The following is a 20391-nucleotide window of genomic DNA, read 5'->3' on the forward strand; positions in this document are numbered from 1 at the left end:
GTTTAGAAAAAACTACTTAGGTAGGCAGTATGTTCCCCCACATTAGGTTGCAGTTCCCCCACATTAGGTTGGCAGAATAGTTCCCCCACATTACGTTGGCAGTATAGTTCCCCCACATTAGCTTGGCAGTATAGTTCCCCCACATTAGGTTATAGTTCCCCCACATTAGGTTGCATTTCCCCCACATTAGTTTGCAGTTCCCCCACATTAGGTTATAGTTCCCCCACATTAGGTTGCAGTTCCTCCCCATTAGTTTGCAGTTCCCTCACATTAGGTTGTAGTTCCCCCACATTAAGTTGTAGTTCCCCTACATTAGGTAAGCAGTATAGTTCCCCCACATTAGGTAGGCAGTATAGTTCCCCCACATTAGGTTGTAGTTCCCCCTCATTAGGTTGGCAGTATGTTCCCCCACATTAGGTTGCAGTTTCTCCACATTAGGTTGCAGTTCCCCCACATTAAGTAGGCAGTATAGTTCCCCCACATTAGGTTGTAGTTCCCCCACATTAGGTAGGCAGTATCGTTCCCCCACATTAGGTTGGCAGTATTTTCCCCCAAATTAGGTTGACAGTATGTTCCCCCACTTTAGGTTGAAGTTCCCCCAAATTAGGTTGCAGTTCCCCCACATTAGGTAGGCAGTATAGTTCCCCCACATTAGGTTGGCAGTATGTTCCCCCACATTAGGTTGGCAGTATAGTTCCCCCACATTAGGTTGGCAGTATGTTCCCCCACATTAGGTTGGCAGTATGTTCCCCCACATTAGGTTGGCAGTATGTTCCCCCACATTAGGTTGGCAGTATGTTCCCCCACATTAGGTTGCAGTCCCCCCACATTAGGTAGGCAGTATAGTTCCCCCACATTAGGTTGGCAGTATGTTCCCCCACATTCGGTTGCAGTTCCCCCACATTAGGTTGGCAGTATAGTTCCCCCACATTACGTTGGCAGTATAGTTCCCCCACATTAGCTTGGCAGTATAGTTCCCCCACATTAGGTTATAGTTCCCCCACATTAGGTTGCAGTTCCCCCACATTAGTTTGCAATTCCCCCACATTAGGTTGTAGTTCCCCCACATTAAGTTGTAGTTCCCCTACATTAGGTAGGCAGTATAGTTCCCCCACATTAGGTTGGCAGTACAGTTCCCCCACATTAGGTTGTAGTTCCCCCACATTAGGTAGGCAGTATAGTTCCCCCACATTAGGTTGTAGTTCCCGCTCATTAGGTTGGCAGTATGTTACCCCACATTAGGTTGCAGTTTCTCCACAATAGATTGCAGTTCCCCCACATTAAGTAGGCAGTATAGTTCCCTCACATTAGGTTGTAGTTCCCCCACATTAGGTAGGCAGTATAGTTCCCCCACATTAGGTTGGCAGTATGTTCCCCCAAATTAGGTTGGCAGTATGTTCCCCCACATTAGGTTGAAGTTCCCCCAAATTAGGTTGCAGTTCCCCCACATTAGGTAGGCAGTATAGTTCCCCCACATTAGGTTGGCAGTATGTTCCCCCACATTAGGTTGGCAGTATGTTCCCCCACATTAGGTTGGCAGTATGTTCCCCCACATTAGGTTGGCAGTATGTTCCCCCACATTAGGTTGCAGTTCCCCCACATTAGGTTGCAGTTCCCCCACATTAGGTTGGCAGTATGTTCCCCCACATTAGGTTGGCAGTATGTTCCCCCACATTAGGTTGGCAGTATGTTCCCCCACATTAGGTTGGCAGTATGTTCCCCCACATTCGGTTGCAGTTCCCCCACATTAGGTTGGCAGTATAGTTCCCCCACATTACGTTGGCAGTATAGTTCCCCCACATTAGCTTGGCAGTATAGTTCCCCCACATTAGGTTATAGTTCCCCCACATTAGGTTGCAGTTACCCCACTTTAGTTTGCAGTTCCCCCACATTAGGTTGTAGTTCCCCCAGATTAAGTTGTAGTTCCCCTACATTAGGTAAGCAGTATAGTTCCCCCACATTAGGTTGGCAGTATAGTTCCCCCACATTAGGTTGTAGTTCCCCCACATTAGGTAGGCAGTATAGTTCCCCCACATTAGGTTGTAGTTCCCCCTCATTAGGTTGGCAGTATGTTCCCCCACATTAGGTTGCAGTTTCTCCACATTAGGTTGCAGTTCCCCCACATTAAGTAGGCAATATAGTTCCCCCACATTAGGTTGTAGTTCCCCCATATTAGGTTGGCAGTATATTCCCCCAAATTAGGTTGGCAGTATGTTCCCCCACATTAGGTTGAAGTTCCCCCAAATTAGGTTGCAGTTCCCCCACATTAGGTAGGCAGTATAGTTCCCCCACATTAGGTTGGCAGTATGTTCCCCCACATTAGGTTGGCAGTATGTTCCCCCACATTAGGTTGGCAGTATGTTCCCTCACATTAGGTTGCAGTTCCCCCACATTAGGTTGCAGTTCCCCCACATTAGGTTGGCAGTATGTTCCCCCACATTAGGTTGGTAGTATGTTCCCTCACATTAGGTTGGCAGTATGTTCCCCCACATTAGGTTGTAGTCCCCCCACATTAGGTGCAGTATTGTTCCCCCACAGACATACAGCCTTCAGCCATATACAGTGTATGGCTGGAGGCTGTATGTCTGTGTACTGCCTCACAGTGTTCCATCCACTGCTTCTCCGGTCAGGGGTCACGAGGAACGGTGGTTGGAGCATCGAAGCTGAAGTGTAGCTGGTAACTAACCATTCCGGCCAGCGTGAGTCCTCTTCTGCGATGCTCCACTCCTCCGTTCCTATGGGCGCATGCACGGGACATCAGTGAGGTCCCTGCGTGTGCTACCACCCGGCAGCCCCTGTGTATTTAAAGTTAAAGGGGTTGTCCGCTGCCCTGCCTTCCTGAGCTCCGCTCGCAGCGTCCGAACATTACTCCGAACGCTATGTGCGAGCTTCCATGGTCGAGGTTGCCCCCTCGTGATGTCACGCCCGCCCCCTCGTGACATCGGTTTTTAATAATGTTGTAAACTAGGGCGGTATACTCCCATCTAGTGGGCAAATTAAGGTATTACTGTGACTTAGTATGGTATAATGACATCGTATTGATCTGCATATTCCATTGTATTTTATATTTCTATATTTTAATTAATACATTGTATATCTATTTTTTATTTTATTGTTGAGGTCTTATTTGTGCAAAGATATTCCTATATTTCAAATATTAATGAATAATCGAGGTATTTATTGTGTCGGCCTCTGAGGATCTCACTTGTTTACATTTTTTTTATCCACAGTCCTCATATTTTTTATCTTTGAGAGATAACGTTTATTACTTCATCTTCCTCGTGTATAAATTATACGACAGATGGAGGCACTGCTGATATTTGGTATGAATAGGAATTAATCTTGCCTTATTAATCCTTTGATTGCAATTTGTTGATTATACTTGGTTTATTTTTCTGTGTAGACAGTATAGGTACTAAGGCTTTAGCCACTCCATTAAAAACACCTTCCACTCCTGAAAAATTAATTTATGATGTTACTCAATATGTAAATGAGAGGTTGGATTTGAAGTATGATGTTGATGCATAGGTAGCTAACTTAAAGGCAAGTGCTGAGTCAGAGTGTGATGATGTGTGGGCACCAGGCACTGGGATTCAAAAATATACAACACATGTAAAACTCTCTGACAAAGGCAAATGTAAAGACAGTCTTATTGTGCACCTATCTCCACTACTTCTTTACACCACGTTTGTAGCCAGTAATCGGTTAAGAAAACAAAACTAACACATAAGTAAATTACAAGATCTTATTGATAAGTTAAATAAGGGACGGTCTCTGACTTAAAAAATTACAATGACTGGCTTCAGTCTGACAATACTACACTTGAACAGGAATCACAGTCACTTAAGTTGCAGGTACAACGTCTACAGATGGAACTAATTACAAGACCAATAAGTTATGACTTGTCTGGTGCCAGACCTAAAACCACTGTAACCGCTGAGGATGGTGATTTGTCTGGTAGTAATCCGTTCCTAAGTCTTCCAACCCACACAGATCAACACATAGAAAACTACCATCCGACATACAGAAGACTAAACCTGATCGACGTACTAGTCATAACCTGCTAGAGAGCTACCGCTCAGATATGAAGGTAATGCAAGCCCAAAATACACCAAATTAGCAAAGCTATGGCTGCATTACAATCTGCAGGCTATCCACAACATTCTAAAACCCATGGCATATTTGCAGAGGGTTGATAGGGTTAAATTATCTGTGTTTGAGGATGATGAGTGTGGTGAGAGGACGGATGTGTCTGATTGTAGTAGGAGTAGGGAGGATGACAGTGAGAGTGAAAGGGAAGCTGAGTATTATTTGCCAAGATGAGTTGAAATTTCCCAAAAAGGTAGAGATAATCCAAGGCAGCAATACTCCTATGGTCTGACTACTAAAAGGAGCTGCCAACCATCACCAAAAAGAGAATTACCGTCATCCAACATTATTAAATTCTTGAATACTGCAGTACCAATATTTACTAAAAAAGGATCAGCAGATTTGTACCAAAGTCCCATGGATTTACTGAAACTGTACTCAGATTCAGATAGGATTAGATTCCTTCCCTGGGCCTTTGAAAATAAATACCGCATTTCTTTACATCCTTTACCAAAAGAGGCATCCATAGATGGCAGGATTTTCTGCATGAGGGCAAACTAGAATTTGGGCCACATCGTACTGTAAGTTCTGCTAGGCGTGATATTTATAAACTCCAGTGCAAAACCAACCAAAGTCCCCGAGAGTTCTTGAAAAATGCCTATGGTTTAGTATATAGGTCTCCAGATTTGGAAACAACTCTTATATGATGCAAAGCCAGTCCACATTAGGTTAAATTTAGCCAAAGATTTTAACCCTAAAGCTTCCCTAGAAAACCTAGTGTTAAATGCTACTGCATTGTACAATATCAGTGAGAGCCAAATCCCTGATGATAAGAGGTTTAGGAAACCCCAAGAGCATCAGGTAGCAGAAACCAAGGCAAATAACAACTGGCAGTTTGAGTCATAGCCCCGTAGGTATCCTAAATCTAATGGATCAGATAAACAGGCCCAGCAGAAACAGGGAAGTCAGGGGTGTGGAAATTTAAAAAAAAACTACTTGTCCGAGGGACTAAAGCGGAACACAATCTACTTGTCCCTCAAGAAAATCCACTTGTCCTGGTAGATAAAATAATTTCCACCAAAATAGTACGATCCCCCCACTAGACCACCAGGGATGGATATAAGATCCTTTAGACACTGCTGACAGCAGTGATCTAATGGTTAATAGCCGGCCACGGTGATCGCAGTATGCCAGGCTATTAGCGGGGGGAGAGTTGTAGCTCCTCTTACACCTGAGGGAAGCCCAGAAAAGTCTAGATGTAACTTTTTGATCACCTTATAAAAAATTTCTCATATGAAGTGACCAAAAATGAGCAATTCTGGACTATTTTTTTACATTTACACCGTTCACCGTACGGTTTAATTAACATTATATTTTAATAGTCTGGACATTTCCACATGCAGCGATACCACTTATGTTTATTTTTGTACATTATTTTTATTTAAAGAAAATTGGAAACTTTTATTAGGAAAGGGGCTTATTCACATGTATACGCACTTTTTAAAATATTTTAATCACTATTTTTCAGTCTCAATAGGGACTTATGTGTTACTGGGGGGGTTCTGCTTCTCCAGTTTATGTGCTGCATTTTGTGCCAGAAAATGCTGGAAGTTGCATTTAGTTACTAGATAACTACAACTCCCAGCATGCCCTGATACAGTCTATGGTTGTGTGGGTGTTGCAGCATGTTGCACTGTATAGTAGGACAGTTCAGGTTATTGTGTAACATGCTGGGAGTTGTAGTTTTGGTTTGTGTCAGCTGCAGAGCCATAGTCTGTTTCAAGGAATACTGGGAATTGTAGTTAGTAACTACAACACCCAGCATGCCCTGATGCAGCCTATGGCTCTGCAGCTGACCTGAACCAAAACTACAACTCCCAGCATGCTACACTTTATAGTTCTACAGTTTAGGTTATGGTCCAACATGCTGGGAGTTGTAGTTTTGGTTTGGGCGTGTTTGCATGCATTCGTGGGGCTCTTGGTTGGCGGGTGAGTATGAAGGGGGTGGGATTCTGGGGGTGCAATTTAGTGGGGGGGGTCCAGAAACCACTAAAAATAAATAAAATTAGATGGTACAACTGCCCTAATGTCCGACGTGACAGTCCGCTCCTATACAAAACATTCATGCATACACATATCATACATGCACCAGCCACTGCCCCCATATCATACATACACACCCCCGCCACTGCCCCCCCACATCATACATTACATACACACATACACTCACACCATACATATACACCATACATATGCACACATCATACATACACCCGCCACTGCCCCCCCCACACATCATACATTACATACACATCACACAGACAGACATCATACACACATTATACATTACATACACATCACACATAGAGAGACATCATACACACATTATACATTACATACACATCACACATAGAGACATCATATACACATTATACATTACATACACATCACACACAGACATTATACACACATTATACATTACATACACATCACACATAGACAGACATCATACACACATTATACATTACATACACATCACACACAGACAGACATCATACACACATCATACATTACATACACATCACACACAGTCAGACATCATACATTACATACACACATCACACTTAGACATCATACACACATTATACATTACATACACATCACACACAGACATCATACACACAGTATACATTATACACACAGTATACATTACATACATATCACACTTAGACATCATACACACATTATACATTACATACACATCACACATAGACAGACATCATATATTACATACACATCACACACAGACAGACATCATACACACATCACACACACATCACAGACAGACATCATACACACATCACACATTACATACACATCACACATAGACAGACATCATACACACATCACATATTACATACACATCACACATAGACAGACATCATACACACATCACATATTACATACACATCACACATAGACAGACATCATACACACATCACACATCCACTCACACCATACATATACACCATACATACACCCGCCGCTGCCCACCCCACATCATACATACACACATCACACTTAGACATCATACACACATCATACATTACATACACATTACACACAGTCAGACATCATATATTACATACACACATCACACAGACATCATACACACATTATAATTACATCACACACAGACAGACATTATACACATCATACATTACATACACATCACATATAGACATTATACACATCATACATTACATACACATCACACATAGACATCATACACACATTATACATTACATACACATCACATATAGACATCATACACACATTATACATTATATACACATTATACACACATTACATACACATCACACACAGACAGACATCATACACACATACACTCACACCATACATATATACCAGTGTTTCCCATCCAGGGTGCCTCCAGCTGTTGCAAAACTACAACTCCCAGCATGCTGGGAGTTGTAGTTTTGCAACAGCTGGAGGCACACTGGTAGGGAAACACTGATATACACCATACATATACACACATCATACATTCACCTGCCGCTGCCCCCTCATCATACATTACATACACACATCACACATACACTCACACCATACATATACAACCACCCTTCCTGCCGCCGCCTGTATTCTCTGCCTCCTCACCTGAGCTGCCATGAGTGGACATCAGAGCTGTAGTCCCGGTGTGAGGTGAGATTTCCGTCCTCACCCTCACCCCCCCCCCCCCTGCTCTGTGTTTTCCCCGTGAAAACTAGCAACCTCCCCGTGGTGGATTAGGTCCTGGGGAGACAGAGCAGGGGGAGGGATAGAGCTGTGTGCGGGGGATGGAGCTGTGCACGGAGCTGTCTACGTCCTTTCTCTCACCCTGCTGTGTCTTCTGAGGTGCGTCCTCCGGGAGGGGAGATAAGGGGGCTCTGCGGTCAGCTGGAGGCCGCCGCCCCCTCCATACACTCTGAGTGACGGTGTGAGGTGTAGACTTCCATCGGCTCCTGCGCCTCACACCGGCATTAAAGAAAAATAAGGGGGAAGTCTGTCTGTCCCTGCTAGCCCGATACAGGGCTAAATCTATAAACAATTCACCTGCCCGGCGCCCAAAACTACTTGTCCAGGGCGTCGGGCGATAGAATTTCCACATCCCTGGAACAAGAAAAATCAAATGAGTCAAAGGGGGATTCCAATGGTAAGAAGGTGGATAACAATCCTGCCCAAAATAATTACAGGAGTCCTCCAAGATACAAGAAGTGGTATACTAAACCCAAGCAGGATAGGAAGGGAGGGTCATCTCCTTCAAATTCTCAAAGGGATCAGGTATCTACCTTCTAAAGATACAGTCCAAGGAAATGGTAAGAACAAAGGAAATGATCAGTTTGATAAGCTGTCGGATCAGATGGCCAGGTTGACAGAATTGGTAAGTCAATTGTCCCAGGGGGTAGCTGAATGAAGGAACAATCCTTTTTTGGGAGAGGCTGATAGCCCCAATATAGCTTCATAAGTCTAAAGAAGCAGGGTCAAATACAAGGTCTGAATAAGGCATCTGAGCAGGGAGTGTTAGGATGCAACTAATCTCTAACCCTACTTTGCCTTCTTGTATTCTTGACCCTAACTTTGGGACCAAAGATGGGACATAGCAATGTCTCATCCCATCAAACTCCCGTGAGGTGGATGTATCTAAACTGTCTTTAATTGTTCAACCAGATCAAGCCAAGTCATACACTGATGTACCTACAATTGAAAGTGATCCAGCATCGACAGGGTTAACCTGCAAGTTGCCAGCTGTAATGTGATCCAAGTTGCTCCTTCCAGAAAGGGGGGGGGGGAGTCATAGTGAGTGAGACTGACAAAGTTATTCCATAGGTCACGATGCTGGAGCCCATCCCAACTTCTTGCATATGTTAGAGACAATTGATGGCCAATATTTAGCAGATACATATTTGCAAGATGTGTTCACATGTCCAATTAAGGGGCTAATTGACACTGGGTCTCAGGCCACCCTACTTTTGCAGAGGCATTTCCATCAGATTATGGATTTAGCCACAGAGAAACTACGGTTAAAACCATTTACTGGTTCTCTGATTAGCATGGGTGGTGATTCTCTTAATGTTTTAGGAACAGCTTGGTTAAAGTTTAGTCTCGGCGAAAAGACAATTAGACATCCCATGATCATTGTAGATCTTCCGTATGATCGGCTGATCATTGGAATTGAAGCGATATGGGTCCAAGTAAGGGCACCAATTGCCAATGATCATTCTTGCAAGGAACGATCCAGACATAGCTGTCATGTTGTGGAAGAAAGGCCTGACTCTATTGAGATTCATTTTAGGAACAAAGACCGGATGTGACAGTCCTGCAAAATAGTAATCCAGTGACATTCCCTAATGGCGATGCTCACACCATTATGGTCCAGAATTACAGAATTAAAAAGGTTACTCTGGATAGTGATGTCCTTACCATTTCTCTTGACAGGATATGCTCCGGAGCTGTGGAATTAGATAGGCATGCACAATCCTTGTGTACAATTGAAATGGTTAATGGTAACCTAATGATTCCTATTCAGATGAACAATATAGCTAGGATGAAGTATGCCAAGTTGGATCTGAAGTCCGAAGACAGCTATATCATCCTGAGCCTATTTAAACAGATGTCCAATCCTAAAATGATAAGATGTCTTTCTCCACAGGAATAATGGGTACCTGATCTGGATGGTGACTCTATGGGGGAGATTTATCAAAGGATTTAGACTGTTTTTTCTTGTCTAAATTTGTCGCACAGAAAGTCGCAGTCTAAATATGTGCGACTTTTCTGCGACTTTTGCTCTAGAGGATTTTTAGAACATGATGCATGCAAGTCTATTTTAGACTGAAATGCATTGAAAAATGCATTGGTGCTGAATTGATCAAAAGCGACTTTTCAGCGACAAGTCGCATAGGCTGAAAGTACGCCGAAATGTCAGACCATGTTGGAGCAGGTTTAAATATAGACTAAAGCATAGATCATGCAGTCTGTGCACAGAATTTATCAAGAGCTGTGCGCCATTTGATAAATTAGGTGCACAATAGACCAGACTAACCCTCTGTAGTTTGGTCTATATTGATGCGGGACATAGACAACTTTGATAAATATCCCCCTATGAGTCATAATGTTGTTGCAACATGTTTGTTATCTATTTCTATAGGTAACAAAACAGCAGAGCACTCCTTTCTGGTGCTGAGAGAGCCAAAATACCAGATGTATGTGGGTAATGACCTCTTACACCGATTTGCATACTGATCGACCTGATCAATGGTAACTTGTGGTCCGGTTACAAGGGGATCCAGAAGGATTCCTGGATGATGAACAGACCCTAAGAAGGGGAAAACAAATGCCTTATGCTGTGAGTATCATGGTGTGTGATGGTTTTCTCACAATTCTTATGTGATTTTAACCTCACTATTTATTTTTACCTTCATACAAAATGACTGTTGTCTCGGATTTTTCCCAGCTTGCAATGCGGCTGAGACCTAACTCACTAGTCAGCTGATGACAGGGAGCCTGTCTGCTTCAATGGGTGGAGGGATCAATCTGCAACTAATGCAACAGCAGGCACCCTGATTAAAAACCACAGGTCTGCAGCTCATTTATGTTTCAATGGGTGGGGTGGCTGATGTGTGGGAAGGAGTAAAATAGAATTGTGGAATTTGTAGTAAAAAAAAAAAGAAAAATCAAACAGGAAATACAAGTTCACAAAAAGCTATCCACAGTGTTATGATAATCTCCTCAGATACTTCATAAGCATGTCCATTACTGTCTGCCAGGTACGTACTAAAATCACCTTATGGTGGATAACCCCTTTAACTCAGGCCATGAGTTCGCTGTTTTCATTCATAAGGCGATGCCTGATGCCACTGAATGAGGTACCTTATCCTATGTGGATGACATCCTGATTAAAAGCACAACTTTTGAGGAACACATTGTGGAATTATGGCATGTACTAACCCAATTGAGAAAAGCTGGTGTAAAACTTTCTTTACAGAAGACTCAGTGGTGTCATACCAAGGTAATTTCCTAGGGCATGAAATCACTGCTGATGGAATCAATCCACAGAAAAAGAAGGTGGAAGCAGTGCTCAGTACAAAGACACCTGCTAACCTTAAAGAGCTGAGATCCTTCCTGGGTATGATGAACTATTCACGTAAGTTCATTGATAACTGTGCCGAGATTTCAAAACCTCTATTGCAGTTATTGAAGAAAGGAGCAAGATGGGAGTGGAGCAGAACTCACAATCAAGCCGTGAATGAACTCAAGACAAGACTCACCCAGGCCCCATGCCTACTATACCCAGAAGGTGGGAAACCTTTCTTTCTTGAAACAGGTTTTACCGACAAAAGCATGAGTGCAGTTTTCTATCAGAAGCAGGAGAATCAATTCAATGATTGTGAAAAAGCAATATTATCAACCGTATGGGCTTTGCAAAATTTTCGGAGTCTCATCCAAGGTGAGAAAATCATTGTAAAAACGGCATATCAACCTGTACAATATTTGCAAAGTGACAGGATAAGGGATGGTAATCTTTCTAATAGCAGGATAACCGCATGGACTTTGTCATTGATGGGATGGCCTCTAGAGGTCAGATATAAGCAAAACAATTGAAATTCAGTTTCCCAAGGGTTAGCTGAGCTCCATGATTGTACCGCTCCAAAACATAGCTGTGAACCGGTGAGAGATTTCCTGGATGAACAATTATTATCTCCTTATAAGTCATTCGAGGAGGAATATTGTAAATCTTTACCATCTATGTACGTGATGGTTGCTCCTACAATGTTATGGTAGGAGATGAGCGAAAATTTGCATGGTTTGGTGTAACACTTTCCCAGATGTATCCCTAGGGTACAGTATTGGTTCAAAAAGTAGCCAGGTTGCAGAGCTCACAGCTGTGTACAAAGCTGTTCAGATGGCCATAGAATATGGTATGAAGGAATTTGTTATTGTCACGGATTCTAACTATATTCATAATAGCTTTGTAGAGTATTTTCCTGGATGGAAAAGATCCAATATGATGCAAAGTAACAACAAGCCCGTCCAGCATGGTAAGATGTTATGCAGGATCGAGAAAATGGTTTATACACACGGATTAACACTTTTTTAGAAAAAAATTAAAGGCCATTCAAAAAGCCCTGGTGTGGATATGGAAGGTAATGATTTGGCAGATTCCCTAGCCAAGCAAGTAGCCATTGATGGAGAATATTTGGAGGTCAATGATCTCATGGGAACTATCCAGGTAAATGCCTTAACCAGATAAAAGGCTAAAAGGGAAGCCAAGGCCAATGTGACACAATAGACTGGATTCTGCCAGTGAAGAACTCATCGCAAGCCAAAAGGGGGATCCCATCCTTGGTATCTTTTATAAATATGTTGAAGACCCACAGAAGAATCCCATCTCTGAAAAGGATTGGGAAGGTAAAGAAGACTTACGAATTTTAATGAAAGGTAAGTCACAGTTTTCATTACAGGATGGATTGCTGGTGAGAACTACAAAGAACGGCATATCGCAATGGGTAGTCCCTACCGCATTCCGTGCTTTGATGCTTTAGCATGCCCATGATGCTCCAACTGCTGGTCATCGAGGTAAAAAGGTAGCCTATGAACTGTTATTGGATTATGCTTATTGGCCTCATATGTTGAGGGATGTTCAATCATATTGTCAAGGATGTTTAATCTGTCCTCAATTTCAACCGCAAGCTCCCACTCCCCGGGTACCACTGATGAAAAGGGGAATGTCGCTACCCTGGTCAGGCATCCAGATTGAATTAATCGGACCTGTAACTCTTTCATCAAAGGGAAACAGATATATGCTGACTGTTACTTGTCTTTTCACTAAATAGGTCGAATGTTTACCTTGTAGGACATGTAGTAAGTGTGTGCCACGTTACTCATTAACCACATATTTTCCAGATTTGGTCTTCTTCAACGCATTGAATCCGATCATCATTTTACCAATGAAGTGATGACTAAAATGTGGCAAATACTAGATATCAAAAGGAAGCTACATATCGCTTACAGACCGGCCTCTAGTGGTGGAGTAGAACATTACAACCAATCAGCTGTAAGCATTCTCAAAAAGTTTGTCAGTGAGTCTGGTAAGGACTGGGATGTCAAGTTGCCTTTAGTTCTTATTGCTATTCGAGCCACACCAAGGACAGCAACTAAGCTTTCTCCTTTTGAGATGATAACAGGTAGGAAAATGGTTTAACCCCAGCACCTACTATACCGGACAACAGATTCCAATTTGATCAATGCTTCAACGACTCATCAGTATAGTGAGGAACTTCAGAAGCATCTTCAACAGGCTTTTGCCTTTGCGCAAAGGAATCTGGAAAAAGCAGCAACTTGTACTAAGACCTATTATGACTTAAAGACTACTCAAAAGGAGTATGAAATCTCAGATAATGTTTATCTGTACAATTTCGCTCGTGACCAGGTGAAAGAGAGAACAATTGTACTAACCTCTCCTTGATTGTTTCCTCTGTACTTATTTCTAATACTTGTTTCTCACCTTATATATTCTTGACAGTATACTTTTGACAGATAATATGCATTATCTAACATTATTATTATTAGTAGTAGTAGCATGTTTATGTTATGTGGTCAGTATACCATTTGTAACCTATTTAGTTTTCCTGCATCTATAAGTTAGCATGTATGTAATCTGGTGGTCTGATTTCATCCCATGAATATAGTCTACAGTTATGTCTTATCTAATAGATTTATAACTGTAAGTATAGACACAACTGAGAATCTATTCATTAGTTAAACTCGGGAGGGACCATTAATGTCAGATGTCAAGTTGCCTTTAGTTCTTATTGTCATTCGAGCCACACCAAGGACAGCAACTAAGCTTTCTCCTTTTGAGATGATAACAGGTAGGAAAATGGTTTAACCCCAGCACCTACTATACTGGACAACAGATTCCAATTTGATCAATGCTTCAACGACTCATCAGTATAGTGAGGAACTTCAGAAGCATCTTCAACAGGCTTTTGCCTTTGCGCAAAGGAATCTGGAAAAAGCAGCAACTTGTACTAAGACCTATTATGACTTAAAGACTACTCGAAAGAGAGAACAATTGTACTAACCTCTCCTTGATTGTTTCCTCTGTACTTATTTCTAATACTTGTTTCTCACCTTATACTTTCTCTGTTTAGAGATATTGTGAATTGCGTATATAGATTTTTGCTAGTCTCTTGCCTTGTGTTAAGGATGGAAGTGTACATAGTCACTAGATCAAAAGGACTAGAGGAATGGAAAATATTCATACTGTATGTATATTTATGGTTGTTGTTCAATGTTTCAGTCATAGGCGAAACCTAAAACAGAGGTGGTGTGTAGGTTAGCTAAGATGACATCCTGAGTCCTAGCAGTCGTGTATATTGTCCTAAATCTATGCAAAGAGTGCCAAACAGAGCCGATTGCTGTGCCAGGACTGTTGTCTGGGATGATGCTACAGAACACTACAGAGTTCATAGTGACAGACAAGAGGATCATCTCCCAGAAAGTCTAGATCCGAGAATCGCCATCGAGAAGCAGTTTAACGTGTCTGAGATCAAGTCACCGGAGATTAGGATGTGGTATTAAATGTATCTCGCTCATTCTCAAGCATTGATCATTCTCAAGCAAGGATAAAGCAGCTATTGGAACAGACTCAGAAGACCTTGATGAGAGATACCTTTTCTCTTTGTAAACAGCCAAAATGTTTCATTTCCGCAATGACTGCTGCCATCATTTTCACTGTGTACTTGAACTTGAAATTGCTTCATTGAAAAGAAATCGTATGGCTATACATGCCCAAATGGAAAACCAAAAACAACACCTGTCTGATTTGATTACTGTTGTAGAGGACACTTTTGTGACTACTAATTTACATTCCCAGTTGATCACCCATTCTACAAATTTACATGAGAGTCATGAAATGTTTAAACAAGAACTCATTTTGATAAAGGAACCTATAGACTCGCACTCACAAGTATTTCATGGACGACCTCAGAGAGGGACACATTCCTTTATATTTTGTTTCCTATGACATCATCCGCAAGATGTTGCAACAGGTTGACAAAGGCAGTGTGGAGGATATGCAACTTAATCTAGCCTTTAATATGAGGAGTGCTGTACCATTGTTTATTGACCCAGAAAAGATGTTGATTTGTTACAGCTAATAACGTTTCTCAGCTGAAAAAGGTCCATAATGTTAGTACATGGAAAGATAATATCCATGTTAAGAAACAGACTCCTGAGGTTGTAGCATATCAACCATGGAAACCGGACTGGCTTTGTGTACCAATTTTGGATAATTGTGTGTCATTTCGGGACAATAATTTTCAATGTGAAGGCAATCAGTTTTTCTATGATGCAACAAATGCTTTATGTGGAATAGAGTATAAAAGATATGGTTCAGAAAAATCTCTAGTGACGATGACTAACAATGAGCGTGATGTGGTAAATGCCATCCTAATACAAGATTAGTGGTTGGTTAGTACCCATCTGCAAAATATGTTGGTTTTCTACAAGGACCAAGTTATGATGAAAGTCATAGCTATGCCCTCCCCTGTATCCCTTATTAAGGTTCCTTGGAAATCCAGGATTACAATTGGAGGTCATACCTTATATCCCGAAGAGATAGAGGAAGTTGAAGGGGAGGTGGGGAGTATTGATGTTTTTCAGGATCAGGACATAACAATAAATCCCGAGTTAAAGTTTCTGTTGGAACATAAGCCTAATCATACAATACAAATGGTTATCCAGAAAGGAAATGTGACAGTGGATACTTTGCAATATACTTCACTGGACAAGGCCATTTTGTATCCTTATATTTGGACATGGAGGAGGTTAGAATATGTTTGGGGTGTCTTAACAACCTTTATCCTTGGATGGTTAAGTTATTTAACTATCAAGTTTGTATGCTGGATATCTGTTGTTAATACTACTTTATCTCAGTTATGGTTCGAACATCTTTAGTTAAGTCCTGGATCTTCGATTCCACCTACATTGGATTGAAGGCCCTCTTCTCGTATTCCAACATAATTATTTTCTTAAGGAATCATGATATTGGAATAGGGGGATCATGTCAGACTATATGGGCCAGAATTATTTCAGACAATCATACGGTGTGGTGTCCATCTTAAACTCCATGTTGTGTAAAGTTGATTCTTTGCCTTAAATTCCAGAATTTCACATGGTGTCTACAAGTGTGAAACACCCCTTTTGTCTTTGTTAATATAAACCATTTTATGGTTCAGATAAGGGCATTGGAATACAGGTCACTTACAGGAATAATTTTCATAAATTCTTGACAGTATACTTTTGACAGATAATATGCATTATCTAACATTATTATTATTAGTATTAGTAGCATGTTTATGTTATGTGGTCAGTATACCATTTGTAACCTATTTAGTTTTCCTGCATCTATAAGTTAGCATGTATGTAATCTGGTGGTCTGATTTCATCCCATGAATATAGTCTACAGTTATGTCTTATCTAATAGATTTATAACTGTAAGTATAGACACAACTGAGAATCTATTCATTAGTTAAACTCGGGAGGGACCATTAATGTCAGATTCAGATTGAAGACTTGGGAAAATCCCGAGATGTCTGCTGTGTGTGTATGCTAGATGTCGAAATCTAATCCAGCTAACTATATTTATTGGCCATTAGTTGGAGAGATGACTTGACATGATATATCTATATCTTAGGTAATGGCTGTTAATTTTAGCAACTCATGGACAAGCGTGCCCTCTCTGGTCAGTGAAATAGTTACATCTGGGCGAGACAAGGGCCTAGCATGTTTTTGTTCTAGAGACGTGATTAGTTAATTTCTAATCTGATCAAGATAAGGGAGCCCTGTTTAAACTGTAGTGGTGAGGCGAGGGAGATCATCATCCTTTATTCCTTCTTTGGAGAGCATCCCGAATTATCCTTCTGTGACTGCTGAGTGAACAGGCTGATCCCATCCAACTTGCTTGACCCACTGGCATTTCTACTTTGTGGTAACTATAAAAGAACTTTAATATCTTTTGATTATTGTTGGCTATTCTATAGCAGGGTGATTTTGTACTTAAGGTAATTTATATTTTCCTACCCATAACTTGTGGATGAATTTATAGATTTCTGTCCAAGTATAACTTTAGTAAGTCTGCAGACACTGACATCTATCTGAACAGAATAACTTTAATTGTACTTTTGATTCATATTTTCCAAAAGAAATAGCCACAAATTATAGAATTAATAAGGGAGAATTCCCCTCTGCATAGCCATCAATAATTAATATGTTATCATTTATCAAGACAAAGTTTCATTCATAATATCTCTAAGCAGGAAAATCACTGTTGCATGGATTAACATATCTTGTATTTAATATACTCATTTCTTATGTATACCAACTGCATATATGCTATATAAAGTTGATATCTATGCTGCCATCTTGTGGTCAATTTTGAATACCGTTGTGAACTAGGGTGGTATACTGCCATCTAGTGGGCAAATTTAGGTATTACTGTGACTTAGTATGGTATAATGACATAATTTTGATCTGCATAGTCCATCGCATTTTATATTTCTAAATTTTAATTAATAAATTGTATATCTATTTTTACATATTTTATTGTTGAGGTCTTATTTGTGCAACGATATTCCTATCTTCCAAATATTAATGAATAATAGAGGTTTTTATTGTGTCGGCTTCTGAGGATCTCACTTGTTTACATTTTTTATCCGTGGTCCTCATATTTTTATTTTTGAGAGATAACGTTTATTACTTTATCTTCCTCGCGTATAAATTATATGACAGAACATCTGTGCATGGTAAGAAAGACATTTTTACCACATATACCATATTGCCTTGCGTTATATATAGTAAAATCTGATGACAAGTTCCCTTTAAGATAAAAAAAAAAAAAGGTATGCCCAGAATTCTAAGAAAAAGCCCTTTCTAGTCGTGCTTATTTACACCGCTGTTTGGCTTCTGATGGGTCCAGAGTTGTATTTAGGGCCTTGTCTGTCTGTAATGTTACTATCCTACCTTACCTAGGCTTCCAGCAGTGCAAGGGAATATCCACACACAGCAGATTTGTTGCAGAAATTTCTGCAGATAAAATCAGTTACATTTATCTGAATAGGGGGTCATTTTGTGACAAGCTTATGGATTAGTACATGCCCTATTCAGCTGAATAAAACAGTTTGTACAACAAATATGATTTCACAGCAACAGAGCTGTCAATAACTCTTCCACCGTCTCATGATTGTGATTCTTCTTATTCTCTGCCTGTATATACCGCAGAGATAAAGTGAACTACAGTAAAAAAGGAAGTGTTACCCTAGTGTGACTGCTTAAGTGCCTAGTGAGAAAACTAGAATATTGCAAAATAAGTTCTGGTTATCACTAGAGATTCATGTCAACCAATAGAATAATAAATAGCTCTAAGTACTCTTTATTTAAAGCGTACCTCCAATGTCTGAGGAAGTACAGTGACCCCCGACATACGATGGCCCCGACATATGATCAAATTGACATACGATGGCCTCTCAGAGGCCATCGCATGTCGATGTCAGCATCGACATACGATGCTTTTTTATGTCGGGGCCATCGCATTAAGTGCTATCCGGCAGCGCAAAATGCTTAAGCTGCTGCCGGATAGCAGCTTAATGGTCCCCATGTGGTGCGGTAAGTATTACTTACCCCTCCACGATGCTCCGGGGTGCCCTTTGGGTCCAGCGCTGGTCCTCCGGTGTCTTCTCGGCCCTCTCCGGTGACGTCAATACGAAGCTGCGCACGCCGTCCCGTCATCCAATAGGAACGGCGTACGCAGCGACGTAATGACGTCGCTGCGTAGGCCCAGTAAGGCCTTGCGGAAGACAGCGGAGGACCGGAGAAGACAGCGGAGGACCGGAGAAGACCAGGAGAGCCCAGCGGAGGCCCGGGGACACCATCGGGAGCGGCGGGGACACCATCGGGAGCAGCGGGACGCGGTCCGTAGCGGCGGGGACAGGTGAGTATGACTTTACTTTTTTACATTGCACTAATCCCTCAACATACGATAGATTCGACAAACGATTGTTCGTTTGGAACGAATTACCATCGTATGTTGAGGGACCACTGTACGTTTAAATGTCTGAATGGAGGAACTGTTCTTCCCACTACCTGCCGCTCGTAGCTGTGCAATAGAAGATGACGCTTCCCACTTCATCTCTACAGCACATCTCCAGCGTGAGAGCCAGAGCCATAGAATCACATTATGCTGTAGACGGATGTTGTGGTGATGGAGCAGGAGGTTTCGTCTCCTGTGGCATAGCTACAAGCTCAGCAAAGTGGCAGGAATAAGAGTATTAAGGTACACTTTAAATTGTAATCTCTATTTTTTTTTTTTATTAGATATCACGATTACAAATATATGTGTTCGGTTTAACAAAACACATTACTGCACAGTAAATAAATGTAATAAGTCGCTGTTTTGTCACAGATATATATTTCCCACCATTTGGTTTGCTAACATAGTTACTCCCTAACAAGCATGTTTTCCCTTTTTCACAGATGATGGAAATGCCTAAAATTTCTGAGGTATGTACAGTATAAGGCTATTTAATGTCTAAGCATGACACTTCAATGACCTTATTGTGAAATGTTTGCACATGCTTCTGCTTTTATATTTGCATGGCTTACTGTTTATCTTGTTTGCCAGTGTTAGGGACTGTGTATGTTTTATGTGACACAGCTTTAATAAACTCCTGAACCAACAGAAACAAACTGATGTACCCTTGAACATTTCAAAAGAAACCTACTTTAAATAGGCACTTTCAGTTATAAAAACTTTTTATATGTATATCAAATATACATATGTGCAGGCAATCTCCAATTATTGTGTGTGTGTGTGTGTGTGTGTGTGTGTACAGCATAAAGCCAGAGAGGAAAGGGTTACAGAGCAGGGCTGCAAAATTCGCTCCCAAGAGCAGTGAGTCAGAAGAGTGAGGGAAGGAGTCATCACAGTGCAGGCAAGAGAGGAAAACGCCCCCTCCCTTTGGGAAGATAGAAAAGACATTGAGCAGCTGTAATATGCTATTTTTTTTTAGTGAAATATCGGTGATAGATACATACAAATTACATGTACATAATCAGGATTAGGTACTGAGTAACATATAACATTTTTTTTTTTTTTTTGTGGCATCTGACAGGTATGCTTTAAAGTAATTTGGACAACTGCTTTTTATATGCCCTATGTGCCACAGCAAAAAGCTTATGAAA

General features: G+C 41.1%; 1 protein-coding gene across 2 annotated transcripts in view; it reads left to right on the forward strand.

The window, feature by feature from the left end:
• Positions 1 to 20391, forward strand: part of LHFPL3 (LHFPL tetraspan subfamily member 3) — a 219337-nt gene that overhangs the window by 111812 nt on the left and 87134 nt on the right. Inside the window, exon 3 of one of the 2 annotated variants that reach the window (XM_056573519.1) lies at positions 19684 to 19710. The exons of the other annotated variant lie outside the window; for it this stretch is intronic. Within the exon in view, the coding sequence (XP_056429494.1) occupies positions 19684 to 19700 (17 nt within the window). The 3' untranslated portion in view covers positions 19701 to 19710. The remainder of the gene's footprint in view (positions 1 to 19683; positions 19711 to 20391) is intronic. 2 annotated transcript variants of the gene reach the window in all.

Source organism: Hyla sarda, chromosome 4, assembly GCF_029499605.1.
Source record: "Hyla sarda isolate aHylSar1 chromosome 4, aHylSar1.hap1, whole genome shotgun sequence".
Classification (NCBI taxonomy): domain Eukaryota; kingdom Metazoa; phylum Chordata; class Amphibia; order Anura; family Hylidae; genus Hyla; species Hyla sarda.